Source organism: Lichenostomus cassidix, chromosome 13 (genome assembly GCF_008360975.1).
Source record: "Lichenostomus cassidix isolate B80296 chromosome 13, HeHo_3.0, whole genome shotgun sequence".
In the NCBI taxonomy this organism is placed as follows: domain Eukaryota; kingdom Metazoa; phylum Chordata; class Aves; order Passeriformes; family Meliphagidae; genus Lichenostomus; species Lichenostomus cassidix.
The window spans coordinates 2,660,339-2,677,784 of NC_139494.1; the positions used below are offsets into that span (position 1 = coordinate 2,660,339).

Sequence of the window (17,446 nt, forward strand, 5' to 3'; positions counted from 1 at the left end):
AATGCACACACTTCACATTACCTCAGCCAAAGGAAAAACATTGGAATGCACCAACCCCCTACCCATGGCTTTTTGATAAACCTTGGCAGAGCTTTCTTAGAAAGAACAGCTCTACAAAGACCTTCTCTACGCAAGACATTCAGGTGTTCACTTTATTCCAATTTTTACACTCAGGGGTACACCACCTTACAATGTTACAGTTTATAACTTCAGCACAACACAGCATGGGGCTTTCTGAATGCTGTGTGCATCACACACATCATTCCACAAATCAGTTATTATTCATGGCTGACAGCCCTTAAGGAGAAGAGGAGGGGAAATGCTAAATCAAAGCTTTAAGAGTAAATTCTGAGACAACAGAAAAGGGAATGCAAATGCTTTAACACAGATAAAATCATGTGGGGTCAGCTTTCCAATCCTATCAAAAAAACACTGAATTCAGAAAAAATAATGAGACCAAATTCAATGTCCTTTTTATAAGTTCTTCTTTCATTCTACCTTCAGAAAATTATTGTTGAAAGACATGTGTAGTTTTCATGCAATTAATCCAAAGATAGTGGAAGTGCTTTCACAGCTCTGTACAGCTACACTCTAACCCAACACCATGTGTACTACCATATATCCAAGGCGAATCCCAAAGAGACACAGCACAAAACATCATGGGCTAGAGGAGGATCTTGTGCATTTTGCTGCTCTGTCCTGGAAAACATAATACTGGTGTACTCAAAGGATCAAAATACCCTTCTTGCCTGGTGAGTTGGAATCCCCTGCACTGCAATTTCTGAATGGGAGAACTCCCTGATTCTCAAGGTAGCACTACTGCAGCCTATGCAGACATGCCATGTTTGTATAGAAAGACAGAGTGGGCAGGAATGAAAACTCACAGAGGCCACATATCTCAGGCTGAGACATGCAGACCCCAGGAAAGAATGAGCCCTTTGCTTGCACCACAGTTGTAGACACAACTCCCTTGCTTATCTGTCCCAAAACAAGGCATACAGGCGTTACAGCAAGGGTGTGATTTGTGTATTCCACTGTACCATTGTGTTACAGCAGAACGCAAGAGATCAATGCTCTTGCCGGGTAGGCAGAGAGGCAAGAGCATAGCTGGGAGCACTGGACCAAACACCATTCTTAAAACATACAAGAAATGGGCATTGAAAATCTGAAATACATTATTACCCGAGACAAGAACCTCAGTTCCTTTTCCTCCTTATTAGATTTTGGGGCTGGAGACAAGTGTTATTCTGACATAGAATTTGCTGGGAATTGGTTATTGGAGCAGCAAATATGGATATACTGTGGAGGAAACATTGCCAGATGCTGCAGCCAGGATCCCTTCCTCCCATGAAGCACGAAGCCTCTGGCTGTGCAGACCTTGTGCTAGTTAAAGGAAAGAGAGTTGTACTGTCCAGCAGAGAGAGTCCCAGCATTGTCTGCTGCCATGTCCCCTGGGCTGACAGGGACACAAGGGAAATCCTGTTCACCATCAGGGCCCTGGCCCACGGCACACTGCTGTGGTGGCAGGCTGGGGAGGATGGGCTTGAGGAATCTGAACTCGCTGTTGCCCGAGCCCGTGGTGAGGCTGATCTCGTAGCAGTAGGCGCGGGGCAGGGTCCCGGCAGCGGCTGCATCGGCCAGGCTGCTCTGCAAGTTGTCGGCACCATAAAGCACATGGCCAGCCTTCAGCTCCTTTCTCTTGCACACCTTGCGAGCAACAAAGGCTGCGGTGGAGATGAGGAAGAGGAGTGAGACAAAGACCAAGGAAATGATTAAATAGGTTGTCAGGGAGCCGCCCTCATCCTCCGTGGCCGGGCTGCTGTGCGGGAGGCGCACGTCTGAGAAGTCCTTGAGCAGGAGAGCGCTCAGAGCTGCGGTGGCTGACAGCGGTGGCTTCCCGTTGTCTCGCACCAGGACCACGAGCTTCTGCTTCACGCTGTCTCTCTCTGTCACCGGCCTCCTCAGACGCACCTCGCCACTTTGCACACCCACCGTAAACAGGCCGGGCTCGGTGGCCCTCAGCAGGTGGTACGAGAGCCATGAGTTCTGTCCGGAGTCGGCATCGACGGCCACCACTTTGGTGATGAGGTAGCCCGCCTCAGCCGACACGGGCACCAGCTCACTGGACGCTGGGCTGCTCTCCTGGCCTGGGTACAGCACGAGCGGTGCGTTGTCATTCTCGTCCACCACGACAAGCCGCACGGTGACGTTGGCTCTGAGGGGAGGAGAGCCCGCGTCAGAGGCACTCACTGTCACCTCTGTCTGCCTCAGCTGCTCGTAGTCCAGGGGCCGCAGCACAAACACGTGTCCGTTCTCAGAGTTCACAGAGATGCAGGAGCAGGAAGGTCGCTCGGCCGCTTGCACTGCTGCCAGCGAATAGGTCACCTTGGCATTGAGCCCCACGTCAGCATCTGCGGCACTGACGGCTCCGACAAACACCGTGGGGCCATTGTTCTCACGCACATACATGGTGTATGATGTCTGGTTGAAGACAGGAGCGTTGTCATTGACATCCGAGATGTCCACGGTGAAGGTCTGCGTGGTTGTGAGAGGAGGTGACCCCGCATCTGCTGCTGTGACCGTGAGGATGTACTGAGCTGTCTCCTCGCGGTCCAGCGCGCTCACTGTCACCAGCTCATAGTAATTCTTATAGGCTGGCCGCAGGGAGAAGAAGAGCTGATCCTGGAGGGCACAGGAGATCTTCCCATTGGCACCAGAATCCCGATCCCTGACACTGAAGAGGGCAACCACCGTGCCGGGCGCTGTGTTCTCAGGGAGGGGACTGCTGAAGGAACTGACCACGAGCTCTGGGGCATTGTCATTCACATCCACCACTTCCACCAACACTTTGCAGATTGTAGAGAGCCCCCCTCCATCTGTGGCTCTCACACTGAACTGGTGAGTTTCTGCTGCCTCAAAGTCCAGCGGTTTTGTGAGTTTAATTTCACCAGTTATGGGATCAATCACAAATGCTGATTCGTTCTGTCCCACTGCTTGGCTGAGTTGATAGGAAATGTCCCCGTTTACTCCTGCATCCTGATCTGTTGCTAACACAGTCAGAACCACAGAACCTTCTGGCATGTTTTCCACGACCTTCCCTATGTACTCCTCCTGTGTGAAGATGGGAGCATTGTCATTTACATCTAAAATGACAATTTTTACTTGGGTGGTTCCACTCCTGGGAGGAGAACCACCATCTACAGCAATAACACTGAAACTCATCTCTGCCTGTTGCTCCCTGTCTAACGGCTTTTCCATAAGCAGTTCAAGATACTTCTTTCCTATAATCCGACTCCCATAGGAGACACTAAAGTACTCGTTCTCGGGAGAGATGCTGTATGCCTGGACGCTATTGCTTCCAATGTCGAGGTCTTGAGCCTCTTCTAGAGGGAAACGAGAGCCTGGGTCGCCCCTTTCCGGAATCTTAAATAACACTCGTTCTTCCGGGAAGACGGGTGAGTGGTCATTGACGTCCTCCAGAGCCACCTCGACCCGAAAGAACTGCAGGGGATTGGCGAGCAGCAGCTCGAAGGGGAGCATGCAGGTGCCGGACTGGCCGCAGAGCTCCTCGCGGTCCAGCCTCCCCGCCACGACGAGGCGGCCGGAGCCGCGCTCTAAGCGAAAATGCTGCCTGCCGTCCTCCGAGACCAGGCGGGCGCGGCGAGCCGAGAGCTGCGCCGGCGTCAGCCCCGCGTCCTCCGCCAGGTTGCCTACCAGGGAGCCGCTTTCCGCCTCCTCGGCTACGGAGTAGCGGATGGGCTCGGAGCGAGCGTGCGGCAGGGAGAGGAAAGCACAGAGACAAAGCACTTGCCTTGCGATCACCATGGCGCGGCGGCAGCGGCGGCGGCCAGTCTCGGTCTCTCGGATGTCCTGGGCGATTCCCTGTGGAAAGCGTCCAAGCAGGGTGCGAGCGCCTTTCCTCGCTATGTCAGACTCCGGCCCGTCAGGCAGGCTGGGTGTCCCGGCAGCGGGTGACACGGGGCAGCGCTCGCCGCCACAGCCTCTGTCACCTCCGTCCGGCTGCTCTGCGCTGCTCTGCACTGGGCTGAGCTGCTCCGGGCTCGGCCGCCTCCTTGTGCCGCAGCCGCTCGGCGCCGCCTTGTCCTGGAGCACCACCTAGCGATGTGTGCTGGGACTGCGCTCGCCGCCTCCCGCAGCCCTCACTGCCTCTCGCCCCGCTCCGCGATTCCTAGCCTTTGGAGACACCCGGGGGCAAGAGCGGAACGTCGCGTTTCCCAGGGCGGCGAGAAGACGGGCCTGAGCCCAGAACGACTGAACCGCATTCTCTAGCAGGACAAGCCGCGCAGGTATAGGGCGGTGGTAACAGCACGGGCATGCAACTGAACACTCTATTGGATGCATCTCCACACTCAGGACATGTACCCATCCAAGATTGCTGCAGTCAAGGGTCACACTGAGAAAAAAACTCTCAGAAAGTTTTATAAACCTTGACAAAGCTTTCTTAGAAAAAAGTCTCTAGAAAGTGTTCTGTCTCCACAGGAGTTAGAGTGTTCTCTTTATTTCAGTCTTCCACAGTTTTTAAATTTCTAATCTCAGGAGTATCCAAATTCAAAATATTACACTTTAAAACTTCAGCACTACACAGTGTGAGGCTTTCTGATTATTCCGTGCACGACAGACATTATTCAAAGAACCAGTAATTACAGACCGGGTGACAGTCTTTCTCTAGAGGAATAAGCAAGACAATGATCCATACAGTTCAGTATGTACAAAGTGAAAGAGAAAAAATGGGAATGCAAATGCTCTAACACAAATGCAGAAAATCCTGTAGAGACACCTTTCTACTCTGAACAAGAAGCCACAGAATTGAGAAACAATAATGAGGAAACAAAGTCCATTTTTCAAGTTCTTGTTGATTCTAACTTCAGAAAATTATCCTTGGCGGATGTGTGGTGTCTTCATTCGCCCAAACACAATGAACATGTTTACTTAAATCTATACATTTATAGCCTTCCCTAATGCAACTTGTGCTGCTGTGTTCCCAAAGGCAAACTGAGGGAGAGAGAACATCAAACCCACACACAGAGCAAAAGGGAGACTTTGTTGCGGATTTTCCTGCTCCTCTCTGTCTCATAGGTGAGATGCCTGTACTCATAGGGTCAAATAGCTTTCTACTCTACAGAGCTGGAATTGCCTGCATTGCAACGGCTGGATGGGAGTGACTCCCTATTTCACTGGGCAGAACTAGTGAAGCATCTGCAAAAGCACAATGACTACACAGATAGACATACTGAGAAGAAAGCATAACACACAGAGCCCACACATCTCAGACAGAGACATTCAGAACTCAGAAAAGAAAAAGGATGCTAACAGAACACTGTAGTGTTCACAACTACCTTGTTTTTCTGAGCTGAGAAAAGGGCTTTTTGTCATTTCAGCAAGAGTGAGATTGGTCTACCCAACTGTGCCATCGTGTTAGAGAAAAGAATAAGAAGTCCGTGGTCTCACAGCAAGAGAGAAAAGAGGATAGCTGGGAGTGCTAAGCTCTTAAAGGCTATCAGAAATGATGATTACAGAGCTGAAATTAACTGCTGCTGGAGCGAGAGAATCTGAAGTCCTTTCTTTTGTTGTTTGTGATCTTGGAATAGCAGACACCTTGAATTCTGGTTCAGAAAAGGCAGGAAGTCAGTTATGAAAACTGGAAACACAGGTTTACTCTGGAGGAACCATTGCAATACACTACAGCCACGATCCCTACCTTCCATGAGGCACGAAGCCTCTGGCTGTGCAGACCTCTTGCTAGTTAAAGGAAAGAGAGTTGTACTGTCCGGCAGAGAGAGTCCCAGCATTGTCTGGTGCCATGTCCCCTGTGCTGACAGGGACACAAGGGAAATCCTGTTCACCATCAGGGCCCTGGCCCACGGAACACTGCTGTGGTGGCAGGCTGGGGAGGATGGGCTTGAGGAATCTGAACTCGCTGTTGCCCGAGCCCGTGGTGAGGCTGATCTCGTAGCAGTAGGCGCGGGGCAGGGTCCCGGCAGCGGCTGCATCGGCCAGGCTGCTCTGCAAGTTGTCGGCACCGTAAAGCACATGGCCAGCCTTCAGCTCCTTTCTCTTGCACACCTTGCGAGCAACAAAGGCTGCGGTGGAGATGAGGAAGAGGAGTGAGACAAAGACCAAGGAAATGATTAAATAGGTTGTCAGGGAGCCGCCCTCATCCTCCGTGGCCGGGCTGCTGTGCGGGAGGCGCACGTCTGAGAAGTCCTTGAGCAGGAGAGCGCTCAGAGCTGCGGTGGCTGACAGCGGTGGCTTCCCGTTGTCTCGCACCAGGACCACGAGCTTCTGCTTCACGCTGTCTCTCTCTGTCACCGGCCTCCTCAGACGCACCTCGCCACTTTGCACACCCACCGTAAACAGGCCGGGCTCGGTGGCCCTCAGCAGGTGGTACGAGAGCCATGAGTTCTGTCCGGAGTCGGCATCGATGGCCACCACTTTGGTGACGAGGTAGCCCGCCTCAGCCGACACGGGCACCAGCTCACTGGACGCTGGGCTGCTCTCCTGGCCTGGGTACAGCACGAGCGGTGCGTTGTCATTCTCGTCCACCACGACAAGGCGCACGGTGACGTTGGCTCTGAGGGGAGGAGAGCCCGCGTCAGAGGCACTCACTGTCACCTCGGCCTGCCTCAGCTGCTCGTAGTCCAGGGGCCGCAGCACAAACACGTGTCCGTTCTCAGAGTTCACAGAGATGCAGGAGCAGGAAGGTCGCTCGGCCGCTTGCACTGCTGCCAGCGAATAGGTCACCTTGGCATTGAGCCCCACGTCAGCATCTGCGGCACTGACGGCTCCGACAAACACCGTGGGGCCATTGTTCTCACGCACATACATGGTGTATGATGTCTGGTTGAAGACAGGAGCATTGTCATTGACATCCGAGATGTCCACGGTGAAGGTCTGCGTGGTTGTGAGAGGAGGTGACCCCGCATCTGCTGCTGTGACCGTGAGGATGTACTGAGCTGTCTCCTCGCGGTCCAGCGCGCTCACTGTCACCAGCTCATAGTAATTCTTATAGGCTGGCCGCAGGGAGAAGAAGAGCTGATCCTGGAGAGCACAGGAGATCTTCCCGTTGGCACCAGAATCCCGATCCCTGACACTAAAGAGGGCAACCACCGTGCCGGGCACAGTGTTCTCGGGGAGGGGACTGCTGAAGGAACTGACCACGAGCTCTGGGGCATTGTCATTCACATCCACCACTTCCACCAACACTTTGCAGATTGCTGAAAGTCCTCCTCCATCTCTGGCCTTCACACGGAATTCATGATGCTCTGAACCCTCAAAGTCCAGAGACCTTTTGAGTTTAATTTCACCAGTTATGGGATCAATCACAAATGCTGGGTCACTCTGTCCCACTGCTTGAATGAGTTGATAGGAGATGTCCCCATTAACTCCTGCATCCTGATCAGTTGCCTGCACAGTCAGAACCAGAGAGCCTTCTGGCGTATTTTCTAAAACCTGTCCAATATACACCTCCTGTGTGAAGATGGGAGCATTGTCATTTACATCTAGAATGACTATTTTGACTTGGATGGTTCCACTCCTTGGAGGAGAGCCACCATCTACAGCAATAACACTGAAACTCATCTCAGACTGATCTTCTCTGTCCAGCGGCTTTTCCAAAACAAGTTCAACGTATTTGTCATCCTCACTCCGACTTCCATAGGAGACACTAAAATACTCGTTCTCGGGAGAGATGCTATATGCCTGGATGCTGTTGCTGCCAATGTCGAGGTCCTGTGCCCCCTCCAGCGGGAAACGAGAGCCCGGCTCGCTCGTTTCTGGGATGTCAAAAGTGACTCGTTCCTCAGGAAAGACGGGTGAATGGTCATTGATGTCCTCCAGAGCCACCTCGACCCGAAAGAACTGCAGGGGATTGGCGAGCAGCAGCTCGAAGGGGAGCATGCAGGTGCCGGACTGGCCGCAGAGCTCCTCGCGGTCCAGCCTCCCCGCCACGACGAGGCGGCCGGAGCCGCGCTCTAAGCGAAAATGCTGCCTGCCGTCCTCCGAGACCAGGCGGGCGCGGCGAGCCGAGAGCTGCGCCGGCGTCAGCCCCGCGTCCTCCGCCAGGTTGCCTACCAGGGAGCCGCTTTCCGCCTCCTCGGCTACGGAGTAGCGGATGGGCTCGGAGCGAGCGTGCGGCAGGGAGAGGAAAGCACAGAGACAAAGCACTTGCCTTGAGATCGCCATGGCGCAGCGGCAGCAGCGGCGGCGGCGGCCAGTCTCGGTCTCTCGGATGTCCCGGGCGATTCCCTGCGGAATGCGGCCGAGTACGGAGCGAGCGCTTCTCCTCGCTTTGTCAGATTCCGGCCTTCCAGGCAGGCGGGGTTTTCCGGCAGCGGGTGACACGGGGCAGGGCTCACCGCCGCAGCCTCTGCCACCTCCGCCCGGCTTCTCTGCTCTGCGCTGGGCTGTGCTGTGCTGAGCTGTGCTGAGCTGCTCCGGGCTCGGCCGCCTCCTGCTGCCGCAGCCGCTCGGCGCCGCCTTGTCCTGGAGCACCACCTAGCGGTGTGTGCTGGGACTGCGCTCGCCGCGGTCCGCAGCCTGCGCTGGCATCCGCTCGGCCCACGGATCCGCGCGCACACGCGTGGCGCCTTCTCTCGCCCACAGTGGCTCTTGCTGAAGGATGCGCACACATCCTGCTGGAGGGAGAAGTGCTGGCAAGGATCGGCCGCCGCCCTGCAGGCAGTCGGAGCTCACTGGCACTGCTGGAAGCTGTTCTGCGTCTGTTCCTCTTCCGTGCTCTCCATAGCTCGTGGGAGTCCTTGCGCTCTCGACCAGTTCCACCCTTGGAGAAATGCGGCAGCAGGACTAGCACAACGTGTTTTTCTGTGCAGCATGAGGCACAGGCTGAATGTGGAGGGATTTAGCCGCCTTTCCTGGCTGGAGAAACTGGCCCAAAGCCTCCGCAGGGGCATCACTCCTGTAACAGCACGGAACGGCATTACAGCTCCTGGAAAATCTCAGGCTGAGGATGAGGAAGGCATGTGCATAACAGCACGGCTCAGGCATGGATGTTCCCAGGTCTGGCAGTTCCACGACTGAAAAGTAGTTGCAGTGCTCGCTGCATGGGTTTCCCTCTCGCTGGTGGGCTGCGTGAGGTATAGCGGCTCTTCATTCTGGTCGGATGCAGCATCACTGCCGCTTTGACGGCTGAGCAAGGCGTGATTCTGGAACTGGAAATCGCACCTCCCCGAGTCACTGGTTAGGCATATCTCATAGCAGTAAGCCGGTAACAAAGTTCCCGTCCTGCCCACGGCCTCGCCGTTGCTGGTTAAGTCTCTGTCCGCCTAGCAGCAGTCAGGAGGCGATAGCTGTGCCTGGAGGAGAGCCTAGCACAGCTAGGCTGTCACCACGGTGATGACCGAAAGGAGGAAGAGACGCAGCCCAGGGAGGTTATGAGGTAAGTGGTGAGCATTTGCTCCCTTGCCTCCTGCAGCTGCTGCCTTCCCATAGGAGTGTAGTCGAGATGCTGGAAGGTATCGGAGAAGAAATGCACTAGGGCAATGGAGGCAGGGGGTTCTAGAGGAGTGTAGCGGCTGCCCCTTGCCTCATAGCAACACAATGAGCCTCTGCCAGGATATGTTCCCGACTTCGACAGGCACCTCCTTTGGCCAAAAACATCAGCTCTCTGAACTTGTTTTTATAGAAGTGGTGCTCCAGACTTTGAAGCATCTCCACAGCTATCCTTAGATCTGCTCCAACACATCCACTTCTTTCTTGTGCTGCCTGCCTTGGATCATCTCCTTGTTTTGCATCTGCCTTTGCATTACCTCTATGAGGGTCTCTTTCTTGGTCTTCCCAGGGAAAGTGCTCAGATTCAATGGTCTGCAATTCCTGGAGTCTTCCTTTCTCCTCCTTTGAAAAGCAGCAGTGATGTTTCCCTTTTCGCTGACACTGAGAACTTTGCCTGACTGCCATGACGTTTCAAATGAGGTGGAGAGTGTCCTGCAACAACATTAGCCAGTTTCTCGAGCATTGGGATGCATGTTTTCTGGCCCCAGACACTCGTGCCTGTTCAGTTTCATTAGGTGCTCATGAACCTGCTCTTTAGTTAGAGTGGGATTATCTTCACTTACCCAAACCCACCTGAAGTGAGATTCCAGAGTGGATTCCAGAGATGTGGGAAGTCTGCCTGCTAGGGAATACTGAGGCACAGAACTTGTTGAGTACATCAGCCTTCTCCATATCTGTCATCACTACTTCTCCCTTCTTGTGTATTCGGGAGTACTTTGTCCTTCACCTTTCTTTTCTGACCTATGCACTTAGAGAATCTCTTCTGATTATTCTTAACATTCCTTGCCACTTTGTTCCTTTATTGCCTGAGCTTTCCTGTTCTCATCCCTACACATCCAAAACTTATCCCGGTGCTCATGCCCAGCCTTATATCCGTGCTTCCACTGTCCATCCATTTCCTTTGTACTCCTCAGTTTGAAATGCAGGTTCTCCCTCAGCCATGCCAGTTTCCTGCCTTCTTGGCTTGATTTCTTACAAATCAGGATGAAGAGCTCTTGGAAGTGCCCTTAATGTTCTAGCTGTGATCAGTTCCTGTGTCCCTAAGGAGAATTTCCAAGGGAATCTCACACACTATATTTTACTGTACTGTAAGCTCACTCGTCTGAGAAATGCAGATTTCTTGCTTGCAGGTGCTTTCTCACCAGTGGCAGGTGGGAGCTGGCTGCAGGTGGTTACAATAAACTGAATTGAACCTTTCAGCAAAGGATTTGTGCTTCACAGCACATCACAGCAGAGACCTGTGACTTCCCAGATCAGTTGAGACAACAATGACCCAATCCAAAGAGTGCAATAGTTTCTACTGCTCATCATCCCTGCACCAGTCATTCCTCAGGAGTTACCTGATACATCTGGGACTTGTGAAAGGAACAGCTGGAGAAGTTCTGTAGTCATTTCTCCACAGCTAAGCTCCCTAGTAGATTTTTTTTCTCAACAAATTCCCATCTCCAGGAATTTTCCCAAATACTTCCATAAAGAACATGCATGCTGTCTTAGTGACATCCATCTTCTAAAACACCTACACCTTCAGTGTCACAAACACTTTGTGCTCCAACACCTCACAGCTGCCATTTGCAGAAGCAGCTGTCAGCAGAGTTGGAAGGTCACTCCCCCACATCCCAGCTTTGCAGAGACCTTTGCAGACCCAGGGCCTCTGCTAGGATAGTGTCCAGTTTCTCCTGACCTGCCTCTGCCTGGGCTCCATCTGAGCCAGAAGGTCACCCCTCAGAAGAACCAGAGATGCCTGGCAGCAATTCTCTCTTTCCTACAATTTTCCTGAATGCTGTATCAGCTGCATATAAAACCTGGAGAAATGCACACACTTGACATTACCTCAGCCAAAGGAAAAACATTGGTACCACCCCCCGCCCCACAGCCCCACCTCCATGGCATTTTGGAAAGCCTTGACAGAGCTTTTCCTGCAAGAACAGCTCTAGAAAGACGTTCTCTACACAAAGTATTCAGGTGTTCTCTTTATTCCAATTTTTACACTCAGAGGTATACCACTTTACAATGTTACAGTTTATAACTTCAGCACAACACAGCGTGAGGCTTTGTGAATAATGTGTGCATCACACACATCATTCAAACAATCAGTTACTATTCACAGGTTGACAGGCCTTCTTAAAGAGAAGAGGAAGGGAAATGCTAAATCAAAGCTCTAAGAGTAAATGCTGAGAAGACAAAAAGGAGAATACAAATGTTTTGACAGAGTGGAAATCTTGTGGGGTCAGATTTCCAACCCCATCAAAAAACCCACTGAATTCAGAAAAAATAATTATACCAAATTCAATGTCCTTTTAATAAGTTCTTCTTTCATTCTACCTTCAGAAAGCATCTCTGAAGGACATGTGTAGTTTTCATGCAATTAACCCAAAGATAGCAAATGTGCTTTCTCAACTCTGTACAGCTACAGTCTAACCCAACACTATTTGTACTATCGTATTTCCAAGACAAATCCCAAGGAGACAGAAAGTTTATGGGCTAAAGGAGGATCTTAGGTATTTTACTCCTCTTCTTCAGAAAAGACAATACTAATGTATTCAAAAGATAAAAATACCTTTCTTGCCTGATGACCTGGTATTCCCTGCATTGTAACTTTTAAATGGGAGAACTCCCTGCTTCACCAGTTATCATTACTGCAGCCTATGCAGACACACAATGGCTGTATAGAAAGAGTGGCCATGAAAACACACAGAGGCCACACATATCAGACAGAGACATGCAGAATCCAGAAAAGAATGAGCCCTGTGCTTGCACCACACTTGCTCTCACATCTCTCTTGCTTTCCTGACCCAACAACTGGTTAATGGGTTTTTTAGTGCCATTGTGCTAAGCAGAACATAAGAAATCCATGGTCTTGCCTGAGAGACAACAGCATAGCTGGGAGAATTTGACCTGACCCCATTCTTAAAGCATAGTAGAAAAGGCCATGGAAAATCTGAAATATATTATTAACCGAATGAGAGAACCTGAGTTGTTTTTATCCTTGCTAGATTTTGGGGGGGGAGACAAATTTTATTCTGACTTAGAATTTGCTGGAAATTGGCTATTGCAAATGCAAATATGGATTTACTCTGGAGGAACCATTGTCATAGGCTACAGCCTAGATCCCTATCTCCCATGAGGCACGAAGCCTCTGGCTGTGCAGACCTCTTGCTAGTTAAAGGAAAGAGAGTTGTACTGTCCGGCAGAGAGAGTCCCAGCATTGTCTGCTGCCATGTCCCCTGGGCTGACAGGGACACAAGGGAAATCCTGTTCACCATCAGGGCCCTGGCCCACGGCACACTGCTGTGGTGGCAGGCTGGGGAGGATGGGCTTGAGGAATCTGAACTCGCTGTTGCCCGAGCCCGTGGTGAGGCTGATCTCGTAGCAGTAGGCGCGGGGCAGGGTCCCGGCAGCGGCTGCATCGGCCAGGCTGCTCTGCAAGTTGTCGGCACCGTAAAGCACATGGCCAGCCTTCAGCTCCTTTCTCTTGCACACCTTGCGAGCAACAAAGGCTGCGGTGGAGATGAGGAAGAGGAGTGAGACAAAGACCAAGGAAATGATTAAATAGGTTGTCAGGGAGCCGCCCTCATCCTCCGTGGCCGGGCTGCTGTGCGGGAGGCGCACGTCTGAGAAGTCCTTGAGCAGGAGAGCGCTCAGAGCTGCGGTGGCTGACAGCGGTGGCTTCCCGTTGTCTCGCACCAGGACCACGAGCTTCTGCTTCACGCTGTCTCTCTCTGTCACCGGCCTCCTCAGACGCACCTCGCCACTTTGCACACCCACCGTAAACAGGCCGGGCTCGGTGGCCCTCAGCAGGTGGTACGAGAGCCATGAGTTCTGTCCGGAGTCGGCATCGACGGCCACCACCTTGGTGATGAGGTAGCCTGCCTCAGCCGACACGGGCACCAGCTCACTGGACGCTGGGCTGCTCTCCTGGCCTGGGTACAGCACGAGCGGTGCGTTGTCATTCTCGTCCACCACGACAAGGCGCACGGTGACGTTGGCTCTGAGGGGAGGAGAGCCCGCGTCAGAGGCACTCACTGTCACCTCGGTCTGCCTCAGCTGCTCGTAGTCCAGGGGCCGCAGCACAAACACGTGTCCGTTCTCCGAGTTCACAGAGATGCAGGAGCAGGAAGGTCGCTCGGCCGCTTGCGCTGCTGCCAGCGAATAGGTCACCTTGGCATTGAGCCCCACGTCAGCATCTGCGGCACTGACGGCTCCGACAAACACCGTGGGGCCATTGTTCTCACGCACATACATGGTGTATGATGTCTGGTTGAAGACAGGAGCGTTGTCATTGACATCCGAGATGTCCACGGTGAAGGTCTGCGTGGTTGTGAGAGGAGGTGACCCCGCATCTGCTGCTGTGACCGTGAGGATGTACTGAGCTGTCTCCTCGCGGTCCAGCACGCTCACTGTCACCAGCTCATAGTAATTCTTATAGGCTGGCCGCAGGGAGAAGAAGAGCTGATCCTGGAGGGCACAGGAGATCTTCCCGTTGGCACCAGAATCCTGATCCCTGACACTGAAGAGGGCAACCACCATGCCGGGCACAGTGTTCTCAGGGAGGGGACTGCTGAAGGAACTGACCACCAGCTCTGGGGCATTGTCATTCACATCCACCACCTCCACCAACACTTTGCAGATTGCTGAAAGTCCCCCGCCATCTCTGGCCTTCACGTTGAGTTCGTAAGCTTCGGCTGCCTCAAAGTCCAGAGGTTTTGTGAGTTTAATTTCCCCAGTTATGGGATCAATCACAAATGCTGGGTCACTCTGTCCCACTGCTTGGCTGAGTTGATAGGAAATGTCCCCGTTAACTCCTGCATCCTGATCAGTTGCCTGCACAATCAGAACCACAGAGCCTTCTGGCATGTTTTCTAAAACCTTCCCTAAGTATTCCTCCTGTGTGAAGATGGGAGCATTGTCATTTACATCTAAAATCACAATTTTGACTTGGGTGGTTCCAGTCCTGGGAGGAGAGCCACCATCTATAGCAATGAGACTGAAACTCATCTCAGACCGATCCTCCCTGTCTAGAGGCTTTTCCAAAACAAGTTCAAGATACTTTTTGCCTGTAATCCGCCTTCCATAGGAGACACTAAAGTACTCATTCTCAGGGGTGATGCTGTATGCCTGAATGCTGTTGCTGCCAATATCCACGTCCACAGCCCCCTCCATCGGGAAATGAGAGCCTGGCTCGCTCGTTTCTGGGATATCAAAAGTGACTCGTTCTTCCGGGAAGACAGGTGAATGGTCATTGATGTCCTCCAGAGCCACCTCGACCCGAAAGAACTGCAGGGGATTGGCGAGCAGCAGCTCGAAGGGGAGCATGCAGGTGCCGGACTGGCCGCACAGCTCCTCGCGGTCCAGCCTCCCCGCCACGACGAGGCGGCCGGAGCCGCGCTCTAAGCGAAAATGCTGCCTGCCGTCCTCCGAGACCAGGCGGGCGCGGCGAGCCGAGAGCTGCGCCGGCGTCAGCCCCGCGTCCTCCGCCAGGTTGCCTACCAGGGAGCCGCTTTCCGCCTCCTCGGCTACGGAGTAGCGGATGGGCTCGGAGCGAGCGTGCGGCAGGGAGAGGAAAGCACAGAGACAAAGCACTTGCCTTGAGATCGCCATGGCGCGGCAGCAGCGGCGGCGGCGGCCAGTCTCGGTCTCTCGGATGTCCTGGGCGATTCCCTGTGGAAAGCAGCCAAACGGGGGGCGAGCGCCTTTCCTCGCTATGTCAGACTCCGGCCCGTCAGGCAGGCGGGGTGTTCCGGCAGCGGATGACACGGGGCAGCGCTCGCCGCCGCAGCCTCTGTCACCTCCGTCCGGCCGCGCTGGATTGAGCTGCTCCGCACTGAGCTGCGCTGCGCTTTGTCGGGCTGGGCTGAGCTGAGCTGCTCCGGGCTCGGCCGCCTCCTTTTGCCGCAGCCGCTCGGCGCCGCCTTGTCCTGGAGCACCACCTAGCGGTGTGCTTTGGGACTGCGCTCGCCGCCGCCCTCAGCCCTAGCTTCCGCTCGCTCAGTTCACGGACCCGAGGGAACACGCTCCGTGCTGTCGCTCGCCCGCCGCGGCACCTGCGGAAGGACGCGCAAACTTCTAACTGGAGAGAATGCGCTGGAGACAATCAACCGTGTTCTTGCGTTCAGTCGGAGTTCACCGACAACACCGTCAGCTGTTTCTCTTCCCCGCTCTCCACCGCCCGCGGGAGTCCTTGCACTCTCGGCCAGTGGCACCCTTCGTGAAACGCGGCAGCAGGACCAGCACAACGCGTTTTCCTGTGCAGCGTGAGGCACAGGCTGAATGTGGTGGGACAGACCCACCTTTCGTGGCTGCAGAAATTGGCCCAAAGCCTCTGCAGGGGCATCACTTCGGTAACAGCACGGGTCAACACTACAGCTATCGGGAAATCTCAGGCTGCGGACGAGGCAGGGATGTGCATCACAGCATGGCTCAGGTATGGACGCACCTTCCAGTCTGACGGTCCCGCGACTGAAAAGGAGGAGTGGCTTTGCGCGCCGCCTGAGCTTCCCTCTCGCTGGTGGGCTGCGACTGGTATAGTGGTTCTTCGTTCTCATCGGATGCAGCATCAGCGCTGTTTTGTTGGGTGAGCAAGGCGAGCCACAAGATCTGGAATTCCTTCATCCCTGAGCCACTGGTCAGGCACATCCCACACCTGTAAGCCCTCGACAGAGTGCCCATTCTGCCCATTTCTCAGCCGTCACTGGACAAGTCTCTATCGGTGTAGCAGTGGTCAGAGGGAGGTGATAGCTGTGCCTGGAGGAGAACCTTGCAGAGCTAGGCTGTCACGAAGGCAAGGACCCACAGGAGGAAGGGTGGAGACATGCCGCCCAGAGAGGTTATGAGGTAAGTGGTTAGCATTTCCTCCCTTGCCACCTGCAGCTGCTGCCTTCAGGCAGGAGTGTAGTCGAGATGCTGGAAGGTGTCGGAGAAACCATGGACCAGGGCAATGGAGGGGAGGTAGTGGAGGAGTGCAGTGGCTGCCCCTTGGCTCATACCAACATGATGAGCCTCTGGTACGATGCATTGCCGACTTCCACAGCCACCACCTTCGCCAACTCTCTAAACCTGTCTTTATAGGAGTGGTGCTGCAGGCCTCGAAGCATCTCCATAGCTATCTCTAGATCTGCTCTAATACGTCCACTTCTTTCTTGTGCTGCCTGCCTTGGATCATCTCCCTGTTTTGCATCTGCCTTAACATTACCTGTATGAAGGTGTGTTTCTTGATCTTCCTAGGAATAGAGCTCAGATTCAATAGTCTGCAGTTCCTGGAGTCTTCCTTTCTCCCCTTTAGAAAAACAGCACTGATGTTTCCCTTTTTCGTAACACTGCAGACTCTGTCTGAATGCCATGATGTTTCAAATAGGGTGAAGAGTGTCTTGCCAACCATATTAGCCAGTGCCTCGGGCACTGAGATGCGTATTTTCTGGCCCCAGAGGCTCATGTCAGTTCAGTTTCATTAGGTGCTCATGAATGTGCCCTTCTTTCAGAGAGTGAGGGTCTTCACTGCAAAAACACTAAACTGAAGGTTCATGGATTCCAGAGATGTGGAAAGCCCTCCTGCTAGTGAACATAGAGGTGATGAACTTGATGAGTACATCAGCCTTCTCCATATCCGCCATCACTACTTCTCCCTTCATGCATATTAGAGTGTACACTCTCCTTGGCCTTTCTTTTCTGACCTCTGCACTTAGAGAATCTCTACTGGTTATTCTTAACATTCCTTGCCATTTTGTTCATTTTGTGACTGAGCTTTCCTGTTCTCACCCCTACACATCCAATCTTACACCTGTTCTCATGCCCAGCCACATGTCCATGCTTCCACTGTCAATCCAGCTCCTTCTTGCAACTCACCTTGAGGAGCAGGTTCTCCCTCAGCCATGCCAGTTTCCAGGTTGATCGGCATGATTCTTTACACATGAGGATGAAGAGC

At 53.3% G+C, this 17,446-nt stretch overlaps 3 protein-coding genes across 3 annotated transcripts in view; all 3 read right to left on the reverse strand.

Moving 5' to 3' along the window:
* LOC146431067 (protocadherin beta-4-like) overlaps positions 1-4,151 on the reverse strand; it is a 32,762-nt gene extending 28,611 nt beyond the window's left edge. The window contains exon 1 of the mRNA XM_085073308.1: positions 432-4,151. Within this exon, the coding sequence (XP_084929434.1) occupies positions 1,384-3,825 (2,442 nt within the window). The 5' untranslated portion in view covers positions 3,826-4,151 and the 3' untranslated portion in view covers positions 432-1,383. The remainder of the gene's footprint in view (positions 1-431) is intronic.
* Positions 4,152-4,521: 370 nt separating this feature from the next.
* On the reverse strand, positions 4,522-8,554 carry LOC146431072 (protocadherin beta-15-like). The gene has a single exon (XM_085073309.1). It carries the CDS (start codon positions 8,200-8,202, stop codon positions 5,761-5,763), a length of 2,442 nt encoding a protein of 813 aa, XP_084929435.1. The 5' UTR covers positions 8,203-8,554; the 3' UTR covers positions 4,522-5,760.
* Positions 8,555-12,053: 3,499 nt separating this feature from the next.
* LOC146431073 (protocadherin beta-15-like) lies at positions 12,054-16,897 on the reverse strand. Its single transcript, XM_085073310.1, has one exon. The coding sequence runs from the start codon at positions 15,124-15,126 to the stop codon at positions 12,685-12,687; it is 2,442 nt and encodes an 813-aa protein (XP_084929436.1). The 5' UTR covers positions 15,127-16,897; the 3' UTR covers positions 12,054-12,684.
* Positions 16,898-17,446: the final 549 nt, after the last annotated feature.